Source organism: Equus przewalskii, chromosome 4 (assembly GCF_037783145.1).
Source record: "Equus przewalskii isolate Varuska chromosome 4, EquPr2, whole genome shotgun sequence".
Lineage (NCBI taxonomy): Eukaryota > Metazoa > Chordata > Mammalia > Perissodactyla > Equidae > Equus > Equus przewalskii.
In genome coordinates, this window is record NC_091834.1 from 52,772,123 (window position 1) to 52,790,545 (window position 18,423).

The window sequence follows — 18,423 nt, forward strand, 5'->3', positions numbered from 1 at the left end:
CGTAAATATTCTATTTATAATAAAATGTTTTATAAATTAAAGACTGACAAAAACCTATATCTTGTTGATAAAATTTATAGTTACAAGAACAGAGTAAGAATTATACTTTGTATAAGCTATAAAAATAAATTTACAGTAGTTAAGCCTATACATTTTATTCACTTAAAAATACATAGCTTTTATAAGCTTAGCTCTATTCTAAGAGCTTTAAAAAAAAAGTAATTTACCAACCGTATTAATCATAGAATTATCATATTATAAAATATGCTAGGAGTTAGATGGGAATATTATCCCTTTTTATAGCTGAGAGCAGAGAAACACGAAGAAATTAAGTAATATCCCAAGAGACACAGCAGGCAATGGCAAAGGCAGGTTTGGAACCTGTCAATCTAGTCCTAGAGTTTGTTCTATTACTGCTCCCTTTCTAGTAAAATTTTATTATTGATTAGGAAATTACAGAAGATTCCATTCTTCCTATTGGAATTTATATCCACAAATTTTGACATAAGCAAATTGAGCTTATTAGAAAGAAAAGCCACAAAAGAAAACTCAATGGCAAAATTAAAATCAGTACAATATGATATAAACAAAACAACTATGAACTAATAATTTTGGGGAATTTGCACAAAAAACATTTGATTGTAGTGAAAATAATTTCTGAAAAATAAAATGAAACAATTTAAATGACACAAGGATACTGTACAAAATAATTATCAAAGAATGAAGTGGGTTTTATGGAGATTTGCTCTTTTATACCAGCTGAGATGAGCTAAATAAAGCAATGGTAACAGATGACAACCAATTTCAATCACTTCAATGGTGTGAAGCTGGAAAGTTTATTTTTCATTCATCTACATTTTCACCATATTTTGGCAAGGGTTTCTGCACCCATTGTCCTCTCTTGGGACTTTCATCATCTAGTGTGTCACTGGTTGAGGTGACCAGCATCACCTCTCGTATTTCATAGGCCACAGCAAGTCACATGGCCACACCCACGTTCAAGCAGGTGGTGCGGTGCCATCCTCTTTGTGCTCAGAAATAGAGAGGAGCCACCTATTAGTGAGCTAGTTTTCAGTCAATGTTTATCAGCATGTGGCTCCCAGATAAACACACAAAATCAATGCTCAGATTACAAGGAAGATGGAGCAGCAGGAAACGTCTGTAGGTTAGGCAACCAACATTTTCTGCCACCACAAATGATGGGAAAACAATAAACATGATAATAACAGCCAGCATTCATTAGAACTCACAAAATGCCAGGCACTGCACTTTGTATGCATTTCTCATTTAATCTCACAAGGTAAGTGTCTATTTTACAGAAAAGAAAACTGACGAACAGAGAAGTAGAATACCTGTCTGGGCCTTAGAGCTAGTACCTACTGGAGCTAGGACAAGAACCTAGACAATCTGATAAATACCCCTCTTAGAACTGCTCCCCTAGTCTGCTGCCCCTACTGTGCTTTGCTCCAGAATTGCACATGATTCAGAGTTTAGAGCACTTTATCTCTGGATATTGCAGGTTTTGCAACAGTATTCATCAGTGGATCTTGAGTGCAAAATAGAATTTGACCCTGGTGGTTTAGCTATAACAGGAAAAGACAATTTCCACAAAACCTCTCATAAAGCCTGTTGCCAAGATCGTTGAGAACAGCAGGTGCTTTTCCAGATTACAGCGATAAGAAGGGCCATGTTGCTGAGAGCTGCAAGTCCTAACAGGGCTGCATGTCTCCAGGAGAGGGATATTTCCGCTGGCCTCCACAAAAGCCTGTGCACTGGCTTCTTGGGAAGGAGCTGGCTGAGACTACTGGGAAACCACATTGAAGAGATTCCCGCTGTTGGAAGCGCTGTCAACAGGAAATGGTCAATAGATTGCCCTAAATCCACTGAGCTTGCAGAAGGGTACTGCTGCAATAGTCTGGACATGCCAGGCTGTCCATTCCCTTGAAGACTAAAAGACTCCGTCTCTTCTAGAGGCAGCAGTAATTGAAGAAAAAAGGATTCTCTGCCTAAATAGGTTGTATTCAAATTACTCACCCACACATGGGAATTTACACCAATCATACCAAAAAAAGAAAAAAAGTAACTATTACAGTGTCTGGTGTCAGCTGAGCTGTAAATCTCTTCAACAGGTGCTTACTGTCATGGGCTGGTAGGCACTGATCAAATGGCGTCTAGCCATCATCCCTACCAACACACACTCCATGTCTTCCTAGTTTGGCCCCACGTTCCTTCAAGCCACTGGATCTCTTTCAATACTCTGCACCTCCACTGGATCCTTTCTCTCATCTCTGGGGTACTCAGGACTCCGTGAGGAGGTCCTCAGAGCTATTAGCTCAGGCTACTCATCACGCCACGGCTGGTCTGCTATGCCAGCCCCACGATAACCAGGGAGCTTCTGACACGCTTCCAGTCTCCCCTGGCTACACTTCGGTACCCTGGGATATCATGCACCAATTCCCTTCTGTTTGGGAGGTGGGAGTGAGGGGACACAGAGCAGGATTTGGGTCTCTCATTAACTCTTACCTCTTCATACATTCTGTTGATTTTGGCATAATCTCTACGCCTCGTTATCCTCAGGACTTTGGACTCGGATATCAAAGCCAAGCTTTTGAATTTTAAAGCACCTTATCTGTCTCAAGCACTTGGCTTTCAAGACTTTTGTTTCTGCTATGAGTTTCAAAATCCATCTATCAATCCAACTGAAGTCCCCTTTCTAATCTATATTTGCCCTCCCTCTGCAGGCAGTGGATAAAGAAAATTACATTGGGCAGAAGGGTAACGGGATCCAAGCTGCCCAGTGGAGGAGCAGGAAAGTGGGGTCAAGAACTCTGACTAATGTATTTCAAAATACTGTGTGTTGGATATGCCTTCTGGAATGCTGGTAGTTTCCTGCTATTTTGAGGTTACTCTAACAATTGTTATAGCTACATTTACGTAGCATTTACTATGTGCCAGCCCCTTAAATGTCTTTATCCTCTAATCCTCACAAAACACTGAGTTGAAGCTTTTATCTCCTCTCACAGATAAGGAAAGGGAATCTTGGATACATTTATTAACCTACCTAAGTTCATCCAGGTAGTAGATGGTGGAGTCAGGCACTATGTTAGTACCGGGGTGTACAAAGACTAATCATACAGAGATGAATAATACAAAGATGAATCACCAACCGGTTTAGACATCAGACACTCAAATGGATCCTGATACTGCATGTCGCTAGGACTGTTCTTGAGATTCACATACAAAGCAGAGGCATTTGACTAAGGATTACGGAAGACTTACTAAAGAGATTAACACCTGAGTTGATTCAAGAAGGATAAGCAGGAAAGTTACACAAGTGAAAGGAACAGGAAAGGAGGAAAAGAAACAGCATTTAGGTCCCAAGAAAGAACATCAACAAAAGCACAGAGGCAAGCTGAAACAGAATGGTTTGCTCCCTGTTTAGGACTATTTCTCCAGTTATCTAGTGCTGTGTAACAAGACACTTGAAAACTTAGTGTTTGAAACAGTTATTTGCAGTTATTTTGCTTATGAACCTGCAATTTGGACAGGGCTTTGTTGGGAACCCTCATCTCTGCTCTGCCCGGCATCATCTGGGAGAGCTCAAATGTGGGGCTAGAATCAACTGAAGGCTCACTCACATGTGAGTTGATAATGGCAGTAGGCTGAGACCTTAGTTGGGTCTGTGGGTTCATAAACCTACTCTTGGCTTGTTCCTGTGGCTTGAGCTTCCTCACAACATGGTAGCTGGGCTGCAAGGGGGAGCATCCTGAGAGAGAGTAAACCAGGTGGAAGCCATGTCACATTTTTTATCTAGCCTTGTAAACCACGCAGTGTCACTTCCCCCACATTCTCTTTGTCAAGACAGCCACAAAATGCCACCCAATTTCAAAGAGAGGAGCAAAGCCCTCAACCCTTGAGGAGGGGAATGGCAAGGTTTTGGAAGAGCATGTGGATTTGGAAATATGGGTGTGACCCTTTTTTTTTTATTAAGATTATGATAGATTACAGCCTTGTGAGATTTCAGTTGTACATCATTGTTAGTCTTGTTGTGGGTACACCACTTCCCCCTTTGTGTCCTCCGCCCATCCCCCCTTTTCCCTAGTAACCACCGATCAGTTCTCCTTGTCTATATGTTATCTTCCACCTATGAGTGGAGTCATATAGAGTTCATCTTTCTCTGTCTGGCTTATTTCGCTTAACATAATACCCTCAAGGTCCATCCATGTTGCTGCGAATGGACCAATTTTGTCCTTTTTTATGGCTGAGTAGTATTCCATTGTGTATATATACCATATCTTCTTTATCCAATCATCAGTTTCTGGGCATTTAGGTTGGTTCCACATCTTGGCTATTGTAAATAATGCTGTGATGAACATAGGGGTGCAAAGGACTCTTGGGATTTCTGATTTCAGGTTCTTAGGATAGATACCCAGCAGTGGGATAGCTGGGTCATAAGGTATTTCTATTTTTAACTTTTTGAGAAATCTCCATACTGTTTTCCATAGTGGCTGCACCAGTTTGCCTTTCCACCAACAGTGTATGAGGGTTCCTTTTTCTCCACAACCTCTCCAACATTTGTCACTCTTGGTTTTGGATGTTTTTGCCAATCTAACAGGTGTAAGGTGATATCTTAGTGTAGTTTTGATTTGCATTTCCCTGATGATTAGTGATGATGAACATCTTTTCATGTGTCTATTGGCCATACTTATATCTTCTTTGGAGAAATGTCTGTTCATGTCCTCTGCCCATTTTTTGATCGGTTGTTTGTTTTTTTGTTGTTAAGCTGTGTGAGTTCTTTGTATATTATGGAGATTAACCCAGGTGTGACCCTTTTTTAAATATACAATCTGACACCACTCCAAACTGGAAAGAACAATATAAAATACAAATAGCCATCTCCTATAACAATCCTGTCTTTCCTGATCTAATCACACTATTAGCCACATGAGATCATTAACTGACTCACTGCTTACTAGGAGGGGTTACCAGCACAAAGCCAAGAAAAGAACTGAAGTCATTCACAAGGCATCAACAAGACTTACCCACACAGTAGGCTGGCCACAGGGAAATTCGGTCATCACTGCACAAAATGCTTGTTGTGTTCTCTTGGCCACACCGCAAACAACACATTCATGAACCGTCTGCAACAAAGACTGAGCTAAAAATTGTGTCCAAAGGCTTGAATTTCATTCTTGCAACTGAAAGACCATTTCAAGCCATTTGTTCCAGACTGCCATGATGGCTTTATTTCTCTAGGCAATAATCTATATGCCTTGACCAAGAATCCCTAATGACTGTGCAGAGTGATTTCAGGAAGGGTCTTATGGTTTGTAGAAATGTTCTCAGAATGGCTTGAATGCTTTTGGCTTCATCTCACAAACTGGGTGCAGCAATCATAGCTCCATGCCATTTATTTGTAACAGTGCAACTGGAAGACCCTGTTGTTTCCATATCCTACAAGGGCCCAGAGTGCAAGTGGCTCAGTATTGCACGTGAACAGTTCCTGTTCTCCGGCACCTCGGAATGAAGCTCTAATCAGAGCGCTCCTATCTTAAAGAAGTTAACTCTGAATTTTCAGCTTCTTAACACCTCACCCCACCACACCCAGCCACCCACGGGATCATCAGAAACACAGAGTAGAGAAGCAATGACGTTTACAATCTCCCATAGTGATGAGAGAAGAAATAACCGTGAGCAAACGCAGGCATGGGCCCTGTTACCAAGGAATTTACATTTTAGTCGGAGGAACAGAAACTAATCAAATAGTCACACACATATGAGATATAATTGAGAAGGGAAAATGCTATGACAGAAAAGCACCTAGGAGAGCATATTATAAGGAACCTGACTACGCGTGGGGAAGGCTTCTCTGAGGCCCTGACGGTGGGGCGGGGGCTGAAGACCGAGTCTCAGCTAACAGGCGGCGCAGTCCGGGCTGAGAAGGGGAAGGGGACGGAGGGAGTCCAGGCAGAGAGAACAAAATGAGCAGGGCCTCACAGCACGGAGCAGGGTGAGCTCAAGGAGTGAGATGTTTGCAAGTGTGGGACTGGGTGACACTGGGGGACCTCTGTCCTAAGGACGAGGAGAAGCCATGAACCAGCTGGAAGCCTCTAGATCCTGAAGTTCAGTCCAGTCAGGCTCACAGAATTTCCGCCCAGGGAAACGGAGTGAGAGCCGCGCCGTCGTTTTCCTGTCGACCCTGCTCGCCTTCTGCCAGAGCCTGGCAGTCGGACACCAGCGGGGTTAGCGACGCACGTTCCCCTCACCTGCACCTCCTCTCCGGCTCCTTCCATCCCCCGCACCGCGGTGGAGGAGTCCGCCTCGCCCAGGCCCGGGGCCGCGGCGGCGCTGGCGGGAAAGCGGCCGCCGGAAGCGAGCGGCCGCCGGCAGGAGGACCCGGATCTTGACGCCCACGCGGCTGAGAGGAGCCAGGCTCCCGCGGTCACCACAAGGCCCCGGCCGTGGACCTCCGGCACCGGCAGGTCGTCTTCCTCTTCGGTTTCTGCGTCATCTTGGTCCTTGGCAGCAAGCACCTTTGTGGCTTCTCTGCCTGACGACAGATGCTGGCGTGGGCTGGCCGGAAGCTGACAGGCTGGAGAAACGCCGAGAGGCCGGTGGCCTCGCGACCGTGGACTCCAGCTGCTTCGACCCGGCGACATCAGCGGCTGGACAGGGATGCGGACTGCCCCGTGCCAAGTGGGACCCAGGAGGAGCCCCCTTCGCCACCCCTGGGCGCCATCCTGCGCTCTCCTCAGGGCACCTCGTTGAAGGCCTAGAAGTCTGAAAGGTCTTTTTTCTTCAGCCTTTCAGAACTTTATTAGGTGGCGTTTGGGCAAAAGAGAAAACCCCTGAAACAGCCGCTCAGCTGTTCCGACGACTGGAAGAGAGAAGCAGCCTTTGTTGGCTGACGTTCTCTCACTGAGGTGAAAGCATGAGCTTGGACTTGTTTTTAAGGGGAACAAACTGGCTGAACATCTCGAGTACAAATTCAGGTTATTTTAAAAACGGCCAACCAGAGGAAAGCAGGTCTTTGGGGCAGAATCAGAGCAGAAGCAGAAGCCCCTGCTCTATCTGAAGGCAAACAGGAGCCAGTTCTCTGTTGAGTGCGGGGGTGGGGGTGGGGGTGTCTCTGCGGTCTCCAGATCGAGATTTGATGGGGAGGGAACATGAAAAATGACGAAAGGACCAGGATACAGGAATTACACAGGGAAGAAAGCTCAGATGATGGTTTACAAGAGAGCGAGATAAGTACCTGACCCCAGTACCCAATCAGTTCATCTTCCTACAGTGGCATTCTTTTAGAGGCAAATTTAGAAGGGAGGGTGAGTTCCAAGGCTCCTCTTTGTCATTTCTGCTCCTATACTATGTGTGTCCTACGCAGCCTGCTCCCACTCTTCCCCAAATGAATCTTCCACTTCATCTGAACTCTGTATTTATTTCCACCTCCATGCTTGTGCTCGTGTCATTCCTCCTCCCTGGAATGATCCTGCTCTCTTCCTACCCTGGCCGTCGCTTGCTCATCCTTTAGAACACCACCTGAGTCCCACATCTGTGGAAGCTTCCCCGTCCACTCCAGTTTACATTTACATCTCTCTCTCAGATCTTATAGCCCCTGTTACCTCTACCCTTCGTATTTGCAACTAGTCACAAATGAATGCACACACTTGGGATATTTGGTTACTATTCACATAGGTTTGTCTTGTCTCTTCCAAGGAAAACACAAGTTCCTTGTCAGGAGTCATGTATTTAATCTCTTGATTAACATTAGAGTTCGCTTGAGTGGGCAATTCCATTTCATAGCCAACACTGCCATCTAGTGGTGGCAAAGTTGCATGGCTTCTTCTGACTTTTTACTAGCTGGACAAGGCGTTTATAAAGGGAATGTTATAGATTATTCAATGAACCCAAATTATTCCAATTACACTTGCTCATGAAGGGATTTCAAATGCTTATTTTTGTGCTCTGCCGTCCCAGTGCCTTCCCCACCCTCCTGTGGTCCAGAGACCCGCAAACTGCTGGTAAGGGGTCCCTGCATGAGCTCTTGCAAACCACAGCTTCCCTTTCCCGTAGGAAGATCACCAGAAGCTTTCATGGTGATTGTGTGATTTTTAATTCTCTGCTTCCTGTTAAGATAGAGTTTTATGTTCGTAAATATTTATTTTGGAAATAAAATATGTAATTTAGGAAGAAATTTGAGATGATAAATATGATACCCAGAGTAGAAACTCATTTCAAAGCCAAATGGGAGAAAAGCATTGTGGTACAGAGGAACGCCCGTGGACTTCAGCTTCTGACAGACTTGGGATCAAATGCCAGGTCATCTCATTAAAGTCACGTGGTAGTTATGACAGACTAACAAATCCGGGATTCAACTTTCTCATCCCAAACAATGAAGATGACATATGCCTTGCCAGGCTGCTTTGGGGAGGATTAAATAGAATCATGTACCATAACATTCTGGCCCATAGAGAATAAACAGTAGCTATTATTATTGTTTACATTTTACTAAAACTGGTTGTCATCATGTTTCCAACTTAATATTTTAGAAAACCAAAATCCTGTTTTTTAAATTTGGGAATATCAACAACTAACTTTGATTCTGAATAAAATTACTTCATCTCTCTTGGTTTCAGATGCTTAAGCTGTAGAATAATGAGTTTGGGTAAACTACGTTCAATCTCTGAAAATAAAATAGGAACTCTAATCTACCACAGACATCAAAATTTGATTAGTAATAAAGGGTTTAGACGAACTAGACCAGACTGAAATTATCTTTATAAAGACAACTTGAAAAATGACCTCTTTAACTCAAGTTATAAATTGTGAAGATAACCTGGATTTGTGGAGGGAGAAAAAAGTGCTAGGAATAAATACATAAACAAATTTGTCACAAGAAAATACTGTGAAGTACTGATTTGCGTGGCCCCCCTGTGGTCAGAATGAGAATCATAATCACCTTTTCAAAATGTGTCTTTTAGAAAAAGTCTGAGTCTTCTAAGTTTTATCTGAACCCTAAGATAAAGCGAAAACTTGTTTCAGAAGTTTACATTTTTTTGCTTATTATTTGGAACTTTGCAAACTTTTTTCTATATAAGGAATGTTATATATGGTGGTTTATTTCCCAGTCGATCCCACAAATTAATGTCTCATTTAGGCCTTGACTATATAACCCCACAAGTAGTACAAGCCCCAGCAGCAACCATTGTCAGTGATGTTTCTTTGGGAATGTCAAAGAACAATAGAATTTCTGGGCTGGAAGAAATTGAATGGCATTCTGGTAAAGTTCTGACCAATGGTCTCCAAACCTGGCCACACATCTCAGAACCAAGGGAGCTTTTAGGAAATGCATACTTCTGGGCCTTATTCAGAGATTCTGATTCAGGTAGAACTGAGATACAGTTCTAGATTTTGTATTTTAAAAGCTCCTCAGGAGAAGTAAAAGTAGCTAGGGAATCCCTGAGCTATAGGATCCTTTTTAGCAACAAAATTCTGCACCTATATTCAATAACTTCCCCTTTTTTGCAGGCAGGGGGGATTTGTCTTATATTGTTTATATAACTTTGTTTGAAACTTTATTATTTTTTCTCAATCTAATATAAATAGAGTTGGCTTATTTTAACCAGAGAAGAATAACAGGTACTGATTTGCTCATAAGAAAGTCATAATGAAAGTTTCCTTAGCTGGACAAAGAGTTGGGTGACAGAAAAGTAAAGAGGAAAAATGCTTAAAGTGACCATGTAGCACTAAGGGCAGAAAATAACAGTGATGAAGGCATCCATTCATTCTGTGATCGCAGGCTCTGGCTTAACATGTAATATTTCTTTGAAGCCTCAGGATAGCCTTATGAAGGAGGAAATATTATACATATCTTAATCTGGGTGCCAGAAAAGTTAAGTCACACAGAAATGGTAAAGCAAGATTCACACTCATCTCTCTAACTTTAAGGCACAGGATCTCAGAGATGTCAGTGTCTGATGTGCCTTCCAGGAAATTCCACCAGAGGCCACAAATAAAGGAGGGGAAGTGGATAGTAACTAGAGGGTCAAGGAAGCAGTATTTTATACTTTGTAACACCTCCCAGGTGGCAACATTTCAGTAGTCTGCCCTCATTGTTGTGCCCCAGCTGCCTCTGCCCCAGCTGCAGACCTCCCTTTCTGCAGTTGTCACTGTGAAGGCAACACTCTTATTAATGACCGCAAATGTTGCCACTCTGTATCATTTACTGTGTGCTGTCACAGCTATCTCATTTACTATCCTCAAAACACAGTATTCAACAAAGGCAGAAGCCAAGATTAAAGTGACTTGTCTAAAGCAGGGTTTCCAAACCTAAGTATTGTTGGACTGGATTATTTTTGTTGCAGGGCTGTGTCCTGTGCATTGCCCAATGTTTAGCAACATTCGTGGATACTAGCCATTAGATGCACCACCTCTCCCAACTGTAACCACCAAAAATGTCTCCAGACGTTGTCAAATGTCCTCTGGGGGACAAAAGCACCCCTAGTTCAGAACCACTGGCCTAAAGTGATGCAGCGAACAGGTAGAAGATACTCTCTGACCCATAGCTTCTGGCTACAAATGAATGCAAGTTCCATTGCATCCCTGAAGCCTCCCTGGAATCATGAAATTTTGGAACCCAAAGCTTTTAGTGACGTCCAGGAAATTATTTTGCTGATGAGCAAGCCAAAGCACAGAGAAGTGACGTGACTATCACAATTTTATGTCTGAAAACCATTTAAAAATAATTTTTAGCATTCCTAAGAGTCTTGTGAAGAGTCACCTTACTGATATGCCTCATACGCTGAGGGCACCTCTTGTCCTGTAGCCACAACTGTTAGCCGTCGTATCTCTCACAAAAGAGTGCTTCTGTCATACCAGTCTTTGGATCATGAATCTCCTTCACCCTCCACTGCAAGCTCTCCACAGGGTCTAGCAGTGCTGACTGAGTTATCAAATTACAACAGTGAGTTAATGGCATTGATTCCTGTGGATGATCTTCCTTAAATCAAGGCTTGTAGACACAAGGGTGTTATAACAATGGAGAAGCCAAGTTCATTCGCAGAGAGAGAAAATTTCACTGGAACAGCAGACTCGTCCAAGAGATGTTGTCAGGTCCCCCACTGTCATTGCCTGGCTCACAGAATGCCTATGGCTGAAGCTTATCTAGCCTCTCCCTTTCCCCATAATCATTTTTGTCCCTTTGCTAAGATCAAGGAAAGGATTTGTTCTTATCATTTTAACGTCCAATTAGCCTTTACCAGACTTGGAGCAACTTGAAGGCAAAGACTGTCCTTGGTTTATTCTCTGCTACGTCCTCAGTAACTAACACAAACTAGGTGGCCAATAAATAGTTATTAGACAACTTAAAAAGAAAAATCAGGGCTTCCTGATTTCATGATCCCAGTGTCCACCAAGCAATTTGCTTCTCTGGTCAACTTTCAAAATTCTGCCTCTTTGTCCTTACCCGGGAGAACCTACAGGAGAGATCATCCTCATCTGGTGAGCACCTTGGGGTTTCCAAGCACGAGTGCTCTGGCCTACCAGAGTTCCACATCTTCAGGTAGGTGAGACTTGGAAAAGACAATTCTAATCCTTGAGTCTGTCTGTACCTGAAGCCAGCAAACCCCTAAGACTTTGTTTTCTGATTAAGCTATTTGGCATTGGATTTGTCACTTGTAACCTAAAGAGTCCTAACTAATACACTCCCCTCAGGGATATTCAACTGTGTTGTTGTTGGTTTTTAATGCATAAAATTGGAAACATAAACCAGGTGGGTAACCTTGTTCAGACTACCAGTGCTGAAACAACTCATGCTATACCACTGCTACCCTTCATGTTGAGGCCCTTCAGTCGCCCTCATAAGTTTCTGTGGTACTAGAAGCCAGACTTCCAAGGAACATAAAATCTATCATAAGTGTTCCAGGAAGGTAAAAGGAAAACCACCTTTCTGACTGGATGGGGACATTTGGAAAATGGGGGAATGCTGTGTTCAAAGGCCTCCTTCTATGCTTTCTCTGACTCCTCCTTCCTGTCCCTTTTGTCTACATTCTGATCCCTTCTACTCCACAGCTGGGCCCTTTACCCAGTTCCACTTTTTTCAGAGGTTCTTTGGACAGCTTTAGCTCTGTGTGGGAGAGGTTTCCTTTCATCAAGAAACCAATGGAATCTTAGCTCACCCCTTGCCTCCGTGCCCATGGTGGCAACTGTTGAGATGCGCACTTCCTCAGGTTTACAGCTTTCTCAGGTCTCCTCTGTCCTTAACTCATGATGTTCAAGTCTTTGCTGTTCCAAGGAAAAAACTAATTATTACTTCTGTTTGGCCACACAGAATTTCAGAACAGATGAACCTGGATGCCAAATGTTGCTATAGAATTTAATGTTTTTCGTGCTTTAAATGAAAAATGCATTATAATACTTATTGTATTAGGAATGTAAAGCTATTGTTTTAAAAAGTGCCCTTTAACTCCTTGAGAAGTGATAGAACATTAACACATTACCTCAGAATGGTGCTGGTATATAGGAAACCACCCACCCACACATGCTTTATAGCAATAGCACAAGAACTTCCTCTGTATTAATCATGTATTTATTTTCTGTATTTTTCTGATGCTTTGACATCTTAGGGCCTTGCTGACCCTGGAGGGTCTGCCCTTCCTAGGATTAGCTAATTCCTAGAGTTGGCAAATATCTGGAGTGCTCCTTTCACATGTAAACAGAGTGAAATCTGAGGCCATACCCTCAACCATCTGCTTTATTAAGCTATCACATGCTGAGCAAGCCACTATCTCCCTGCTTTAATCACCCCAAGGTCAGGTACCAGACAACTAGAAACAGCCCCTACACCCCAGAGTCCACTGAAATTATTCAAACTAACCAATTCTGAGCCTGCTTATCCTGCTTTTCCTTGCTTTTCCCACAGAAACCACAAAAAGGGCTCTTGCACATAGTTTCCCCTACTTCCTGGCCAACCCTGGCGCCTCCCCATGTGGCCTTGCATGGAGTGGCACTGCATGGAGTGGCATGCCTACTGTTTCCAGGGATCTGTGAGTATAAACTTCTTCCTTCATGACAGTCATTTCCATGTCTGTGTGTCTTACCACAACTGATTAAACAAATCCTGGGTACCTTTTAAAACACTCCCCAATCCTACTAACTATTTACCAAGATAGCTTCTGTTAGTAAATATGTTATTAATCTTTTTTGACAATATTCATAGGTTTCCTTGAGAAACATTTTTCTTTTTAAGTAAGACTTCAAGAGAGAGGAAAATTCAACTCCACTGAGGCTATTTTGGAATGAATCACTTCTGTGTTCTTTAATAAAAACTTAGTAATGATCAAAGTCCATTAAGTTGAATTAGTGGTCTACAAAAGTCTCTATAATCTGTTTTTGATATCAATAATATACTGCGAGTCATCTAAGGAAAAGTAATTTTTCCTTTTGTGAATGAGAAATGATTTCAGAAACCTTTATAAAGCTCAAAGGGAAAGTCTTTGCTTCTAACAACTTGCCCAATGGTTCATTTAGATTCAGTGGTTTAATCTTGTAATTTATTTACAGAAGGAGCTATTAACAAGCAAGTGGCCCCCACATGTGACTAGCTGGAGCTTCTTTGCCTGATGGAAATTAATCTTGTGGCCAATTATACCTTTTCTTTTAATTGATGTTTAAATGAGAATGGAGTTGATGGCCTGTTGGTGGACAAAATACATTTATGAATGCCTGGCTGCCTGGCTGGGAGATTTTACACATGCGAGCTACATTAGTGTACTCTTTTGTAATTTATATTATGAAATAAAAACATTATTGTCCCAGAGAAGTTATTTTTCCTCCATTTAGAAGAAGAACTTTAAAAATTCTGTAAATAAAAACAACCAGGGATAGAGCCAGAGTGCCCATTACTTTATGCAATGTATCTCAAACTCTAATTTGAATAAAATCACTTGTAGAGCTTGTTAAAAATGTGTGTTCATGGACCACATTCAAAAGTCTGAGGAGAGGCTCAAGAATCTGCATTTTTATCAAGCACTCTATCCTGACACGGGATTCCAAGAATCACAATTTAATAAACACAGAGAAACCACTGGCCTGCTTTACCTGCTTCTCAAGACTCAGTGTTGAGCCATGTGTGCAGTCAGCTGTCATGTTTTGGGTCCTAAAGTATCTCCCAGTAGCAGCTTCTCTCTAAACATTGGGCCGATAATGTAAATTTCATGCATATATTATGTAAACATTCATAGATAGAGCTATAGATCTAGATATCTAGATATAGATATATTGTTAATATCCCCTCATTAGGGATCCAGGCATAAAAAGGAAATAACTCCAGCTCAGTTACTTATTGACTGTCCAAGTCAGGGCAAGTTAAACACTCTGAGTCTCAGTCTCCTCATCTTTAAAATGGGATTACAATGCTGCTTCACAGAATTATGGTGAGGATTAAGGGAGCAGTTGTATATAATACATTTATTCCAGTATCTAGCAAAGAGTAAGCATAGAAGTGGAGGCAGTACAACCCATTGATGCCTTACATTTGTAAAGAAATTGCTATATAGTTTCCAGAGCTCTGTCATGCACATCATTTCATTATATCCTCTCACTGTGCATGTGAGGTAGAGGGTAGAAGATACTGTTCCAATTTACAAATGATATTCAGTCTGAGTCTGTCCCCATGAGCATTTGATCACGGTGAAAAACAAATGATTCTCAAAGCAGCTGAGAAGGTAAGAGTTTCTTTTGCCTTTTGAAGCCAAGGAAATAGTGTGCGCCAGAATGCTTCTGTAAACTTTGGAGCTCATAATAAGTTTCAAATTTGTAGAAAGGCACAGTGATTAAGAGCATAGGTTTGAGTAGACAAATTTGGCTCTGCCACTTTAATAGTTTTATTAGCTTGAAAATGTTATTTAACTCTTCTAAGCCTCAATTGCCTCTTGTAAAAGTAGGAGTAATAAAGCAATGATTAAATAAGACTATTTGCATAATAATAATATCTAATAATTGTCTTAAGCTTCTATGAAATATTTTTCACAGTGCATAGCAGAGTAATGCTCAGAATAGTCCTAATATATAAGAAACCACTCAACCAAACATGCTACAAGTACTACTAGTATATGGGAGCTGTTATTAGGTTTCCTAACTTAAAGAGTAAAGCAATAAATTTTTTCCTAATGTGAAGAGATAGCTAATGGACAAATGATTAGTCACCATTATAATCACTTACATTATTAGGAAACAGAGTAAACATGAAGGAACTGTGTAGCTAGGCCCAGATCACAAAATGACACCATGGCAGGCTCAGATTTCTGCCCTGTGTAAGACCTTGTCTCTTCTCCAGAGATCACTATGGTCCTTTCATTTCACTCAAAAGAAAGACTTTCACTTGGGGAATTTCCTTGTAGAGTTACATGTTTCTATCCCGGATGCTCTTGGGTCTGGAAAATTACTTTGTATTCTTATATTTAATAGTCTGAGATTCTGTTAAAGATGGAATTTTTGCTGAGTTAAAGGCCCACGCAGTTCTTACAGGTTCCAATTTGGAACCAACCCTAAATCTTTTGTGGCTTTAAGTTAGTCTTGGCAGAACACTTCCAGAGTGGGAGGATTTGTAATGGGTTTCTTTAAAGAATCACTTTAAAGTGTTCGTTTAGGCTCAAACCAAAGTAAACTGACCACATTATTCCCATGGATTTTTATAGGGACAAGGGTTAGAATTCAGGGGAAATGTGGTAAGCAAGCCTACTGAGAATTTGGTTGATACTGTGGTCCGTAAAACAAAAGCAAGACTATGGTGTCACTAAAAGAAACTTTCTCACAAAGACTTTTTCTTTTAACTTTCTACTATATTATGCTCCCATAATATTAGAGGTGTTTTGAATACACTCATATATATATATATGAATATACGTGAATATGTGTATACACTTTGTACCATTGCCAGAGGATAAGTGATAAAATTGATATTTTGCTGAATATCAAATCATAAAATGAACTTCCAGTATAAAAGAATAACTCTTAAGATTTTTATTGAAAATGGTCGTGAAAATTTAAAAGTCTAACATGACAGTGAAGAACCATAATTTTCCAAACACTGTCAGCTGCTAATAGCTCCTATAGTCGCTACACAGGATATCTGTCTTACTAAATAGACACTTATCTGAGATAAGTGAAAGACAAAGATATTTTCCTATGTTAACTTTTCCTCTTCTCCATAGTTTTAATATCCTTTATTATGTCTGAAAATTGTGTATCATTTTGGAGCTTTTCATCCTCAGGAATATTTGAGGTGGCAAACTGATATTCTACTCTTAATTCTTCCTCATAAATTGTGAAGAATTCCAAATGGGACTTTTCTTGAGGGAACTCATGGCTCAAATATATTTTAAAAGTTAAAAATTAAATATATCTTATAATAGTGATGTTGTTTAGTATTATGATGAATGTTAGTATCTAATAATTCTATAAAGATTAAAAGAAAAAATGCCATTTTATTTCTGTTGTACTCTATCTTTCAAGTCATGTAGTAATTTTAATAACCTTCTTAAATCTATCTAGCTAAAGTAACTTCTCTTCTTTTAATTCTTAAATTTCTTATTTTGATAACTATTTTATCTTTTTTATTGAGATATAGTTGACATAACATTGTGTAAGTTTAAGGTATCAACATGTTGATGTGATACATGTATATATCACAATATAATTACACTGTAGCATTAGCTAACATCTCCGTCGCATCACATAATTATAATTTTATTTTGTGCTGAGAACATTTAAGATATAGTCTATTGGCAACTTTGAAGTATATAATACAGTATTGTTGAATATAACCACAGTGCTGTCCATTAGAACTGATGCATCTTCCACCTTCAAGTTTGTACCACAACATCTCCTCAATTCTCCCACTTCCTAGCCCCTGGAAACAACCATTGTACTCTCTATTTCTATGACTTTAGCTTTTTCAGATTCTACATATAAGTGAGATCATAAGGTATTTGTCTTTCTCAGTCTGATTTATCTCACTTGGCATAATGCCTTCAGGGTGCTTCCATGTTGTCACAAATGGCAGTATTCCTTCTTTTTCATGGCTGACTATTATTCCATTGTATACATATACCAGGAAGACTGGTGTCATTGAGTTTTAGACACTGTGCTTAGTGCTGTACAATAAGGATTAAATTGCTTACCCAAAGTTATATGTGTGGTAAGTGGGGAATCTAGAATTTGAGTCTAGGCAGTTTGACTCTGGAAATGTGCTTTCCAATATAATAGCCACTAGGCACATGTGGCTATATAAATTTAAATCTATTAAATTATATAAAACTAGAAATTCAGTTCCCTCACTAGCCACATTGCAAGTGCTCAATATGCCTAGTGGCTTCTATATTGGAGGGTACAGAGAATATCTTCATTTTTGCAGAAAGTTCTGTTGGACAGCACTGCTCTAGAAACAAAACTCCTGACTCTATACTACAACACTCTGCCTGTGCTTTTATGTAACATTGTCAGATTATTCAAGCAAATTTATTCTCAAAATTTTACTTATTTCTTCTGTGCAGATGACCATTACAAGTATATCTCTAGCTTGGCAATTTTCCTAATTATCAGTGCCCCATTTTCATCTGTATGCCAGATATGTTCACTTGGACACTGTAATATCAACCCAAATTTTCATTTTTAAACTGATTGTCACCTTTTCCCCAAAACCAATTCCCTCTCCTGACTTCCCCATTTCCATCTTTGCTACTCTTTTGTTTCCAATTTCTGGAATTTAGTCATTGAACTTTTATTTTTTATTCCTTCTTTCATGTCCTCTGAATCTATATCTTGTCAACCTTCCCCTAAAAACATCTCCCAAATATAACTTTCTTACTGCTATCAAAGTAGACCATAATGGATCTACCTGAATCTTGTCTTTCCCCAAGTCCTTCCAGTCTACTCTTGACATCAGGCTATAAAAATTATAATATAAATGTATAATATAAATATAGTATATATTATACATATATATCTAATATAAATATATACAAATTACAATAATTGCCCTAAAAAATTGGCCCAGTGCCTTCTACAATGTTATCTACCTTATCTCTTTCTCTATTTCTGCATGAACTATCTGTTCTAACTAGACTAGTCTCATTCTTCTGTTGTGGGATAATTCGTCTTTGCATTCCTGAAATTATGTTCTTGTTCCTCCTCCACACATCTCCACTTATTGAAATCTTAACCATCCTCCAAGGGCTAACCTCAGGGCCCTCCTCATCTAAACCATTTTAGGTCATAATGTTCTTTTTAGATGCTAGAATAGTCACTGTATGTACTATTCATCACAAAACTTCCTGTCTTATTGGGTGTTATTAGTCAGAGTTCTCGGGAGAAACAGAACTAATAGAATTTATCCTATTGGTTTTATCTATGTATATCTGTATATGT

At 40.5% G+C, this 18,423-nt stretch overlaps 2 protein-coding genes across 5 annotated transcripts in view; one reads left to right on the forward strand and one right to left on the reverse strand.

Moving 5' to 3' along the window:
* Nucleotides 1-6,659, reverse strand: part of LOC139082822 (uncharacterized) — a 45,204-nt gene extending 38,545 nt beyond the window's left edge. For 3 of the 4 annotated variants that reach the window (XR_011539086.1, XR_011539085.1, XM_070615884.1), the window contains exons 1-2: nucleotides 6,267-6,659; nucleotides 5,043-5,141 (exon numbers count right to left, since the gene is read on the reverse strand). Coding sequence is in view for 2 of the 4 variants with exons in the window: in XM_070615884.1 (XP_070471985.1) it covers nucleotides 5,043-5,141; nucleotides 6,267-6,659 (492 nt within the window). In the remaining 2 variants the exon portion in view is untranslated. Of the gene's footprint in view, nucleotides 1-3,585; nucleotides 3,767-5,042; nucleotides 5,142-6,266 lie in introns of those variants that run through there. The other variant, XM_070615885.1, reaches the window with a different exon arrangement.
* ABCB5 (ATP binding cassette subfamily B member 5) overlaps nucleotides 5,738-18,423 on the forward strand; it is a 135,026-nt gene continuing 122,340 nt past the window's right edge. The window contains exons 1-2 of the mRNA XM_070615876.1: nucleotides 5,738-6,923; nucleotides 12,917-13,040. The gene's annotated coding sequence lies outside the window, so the exon portion shown is untranslated. The remainder of the gene's footprint in view (nucleotides 6,924-12,916; nucleotides 13,041-18,423) is intronic.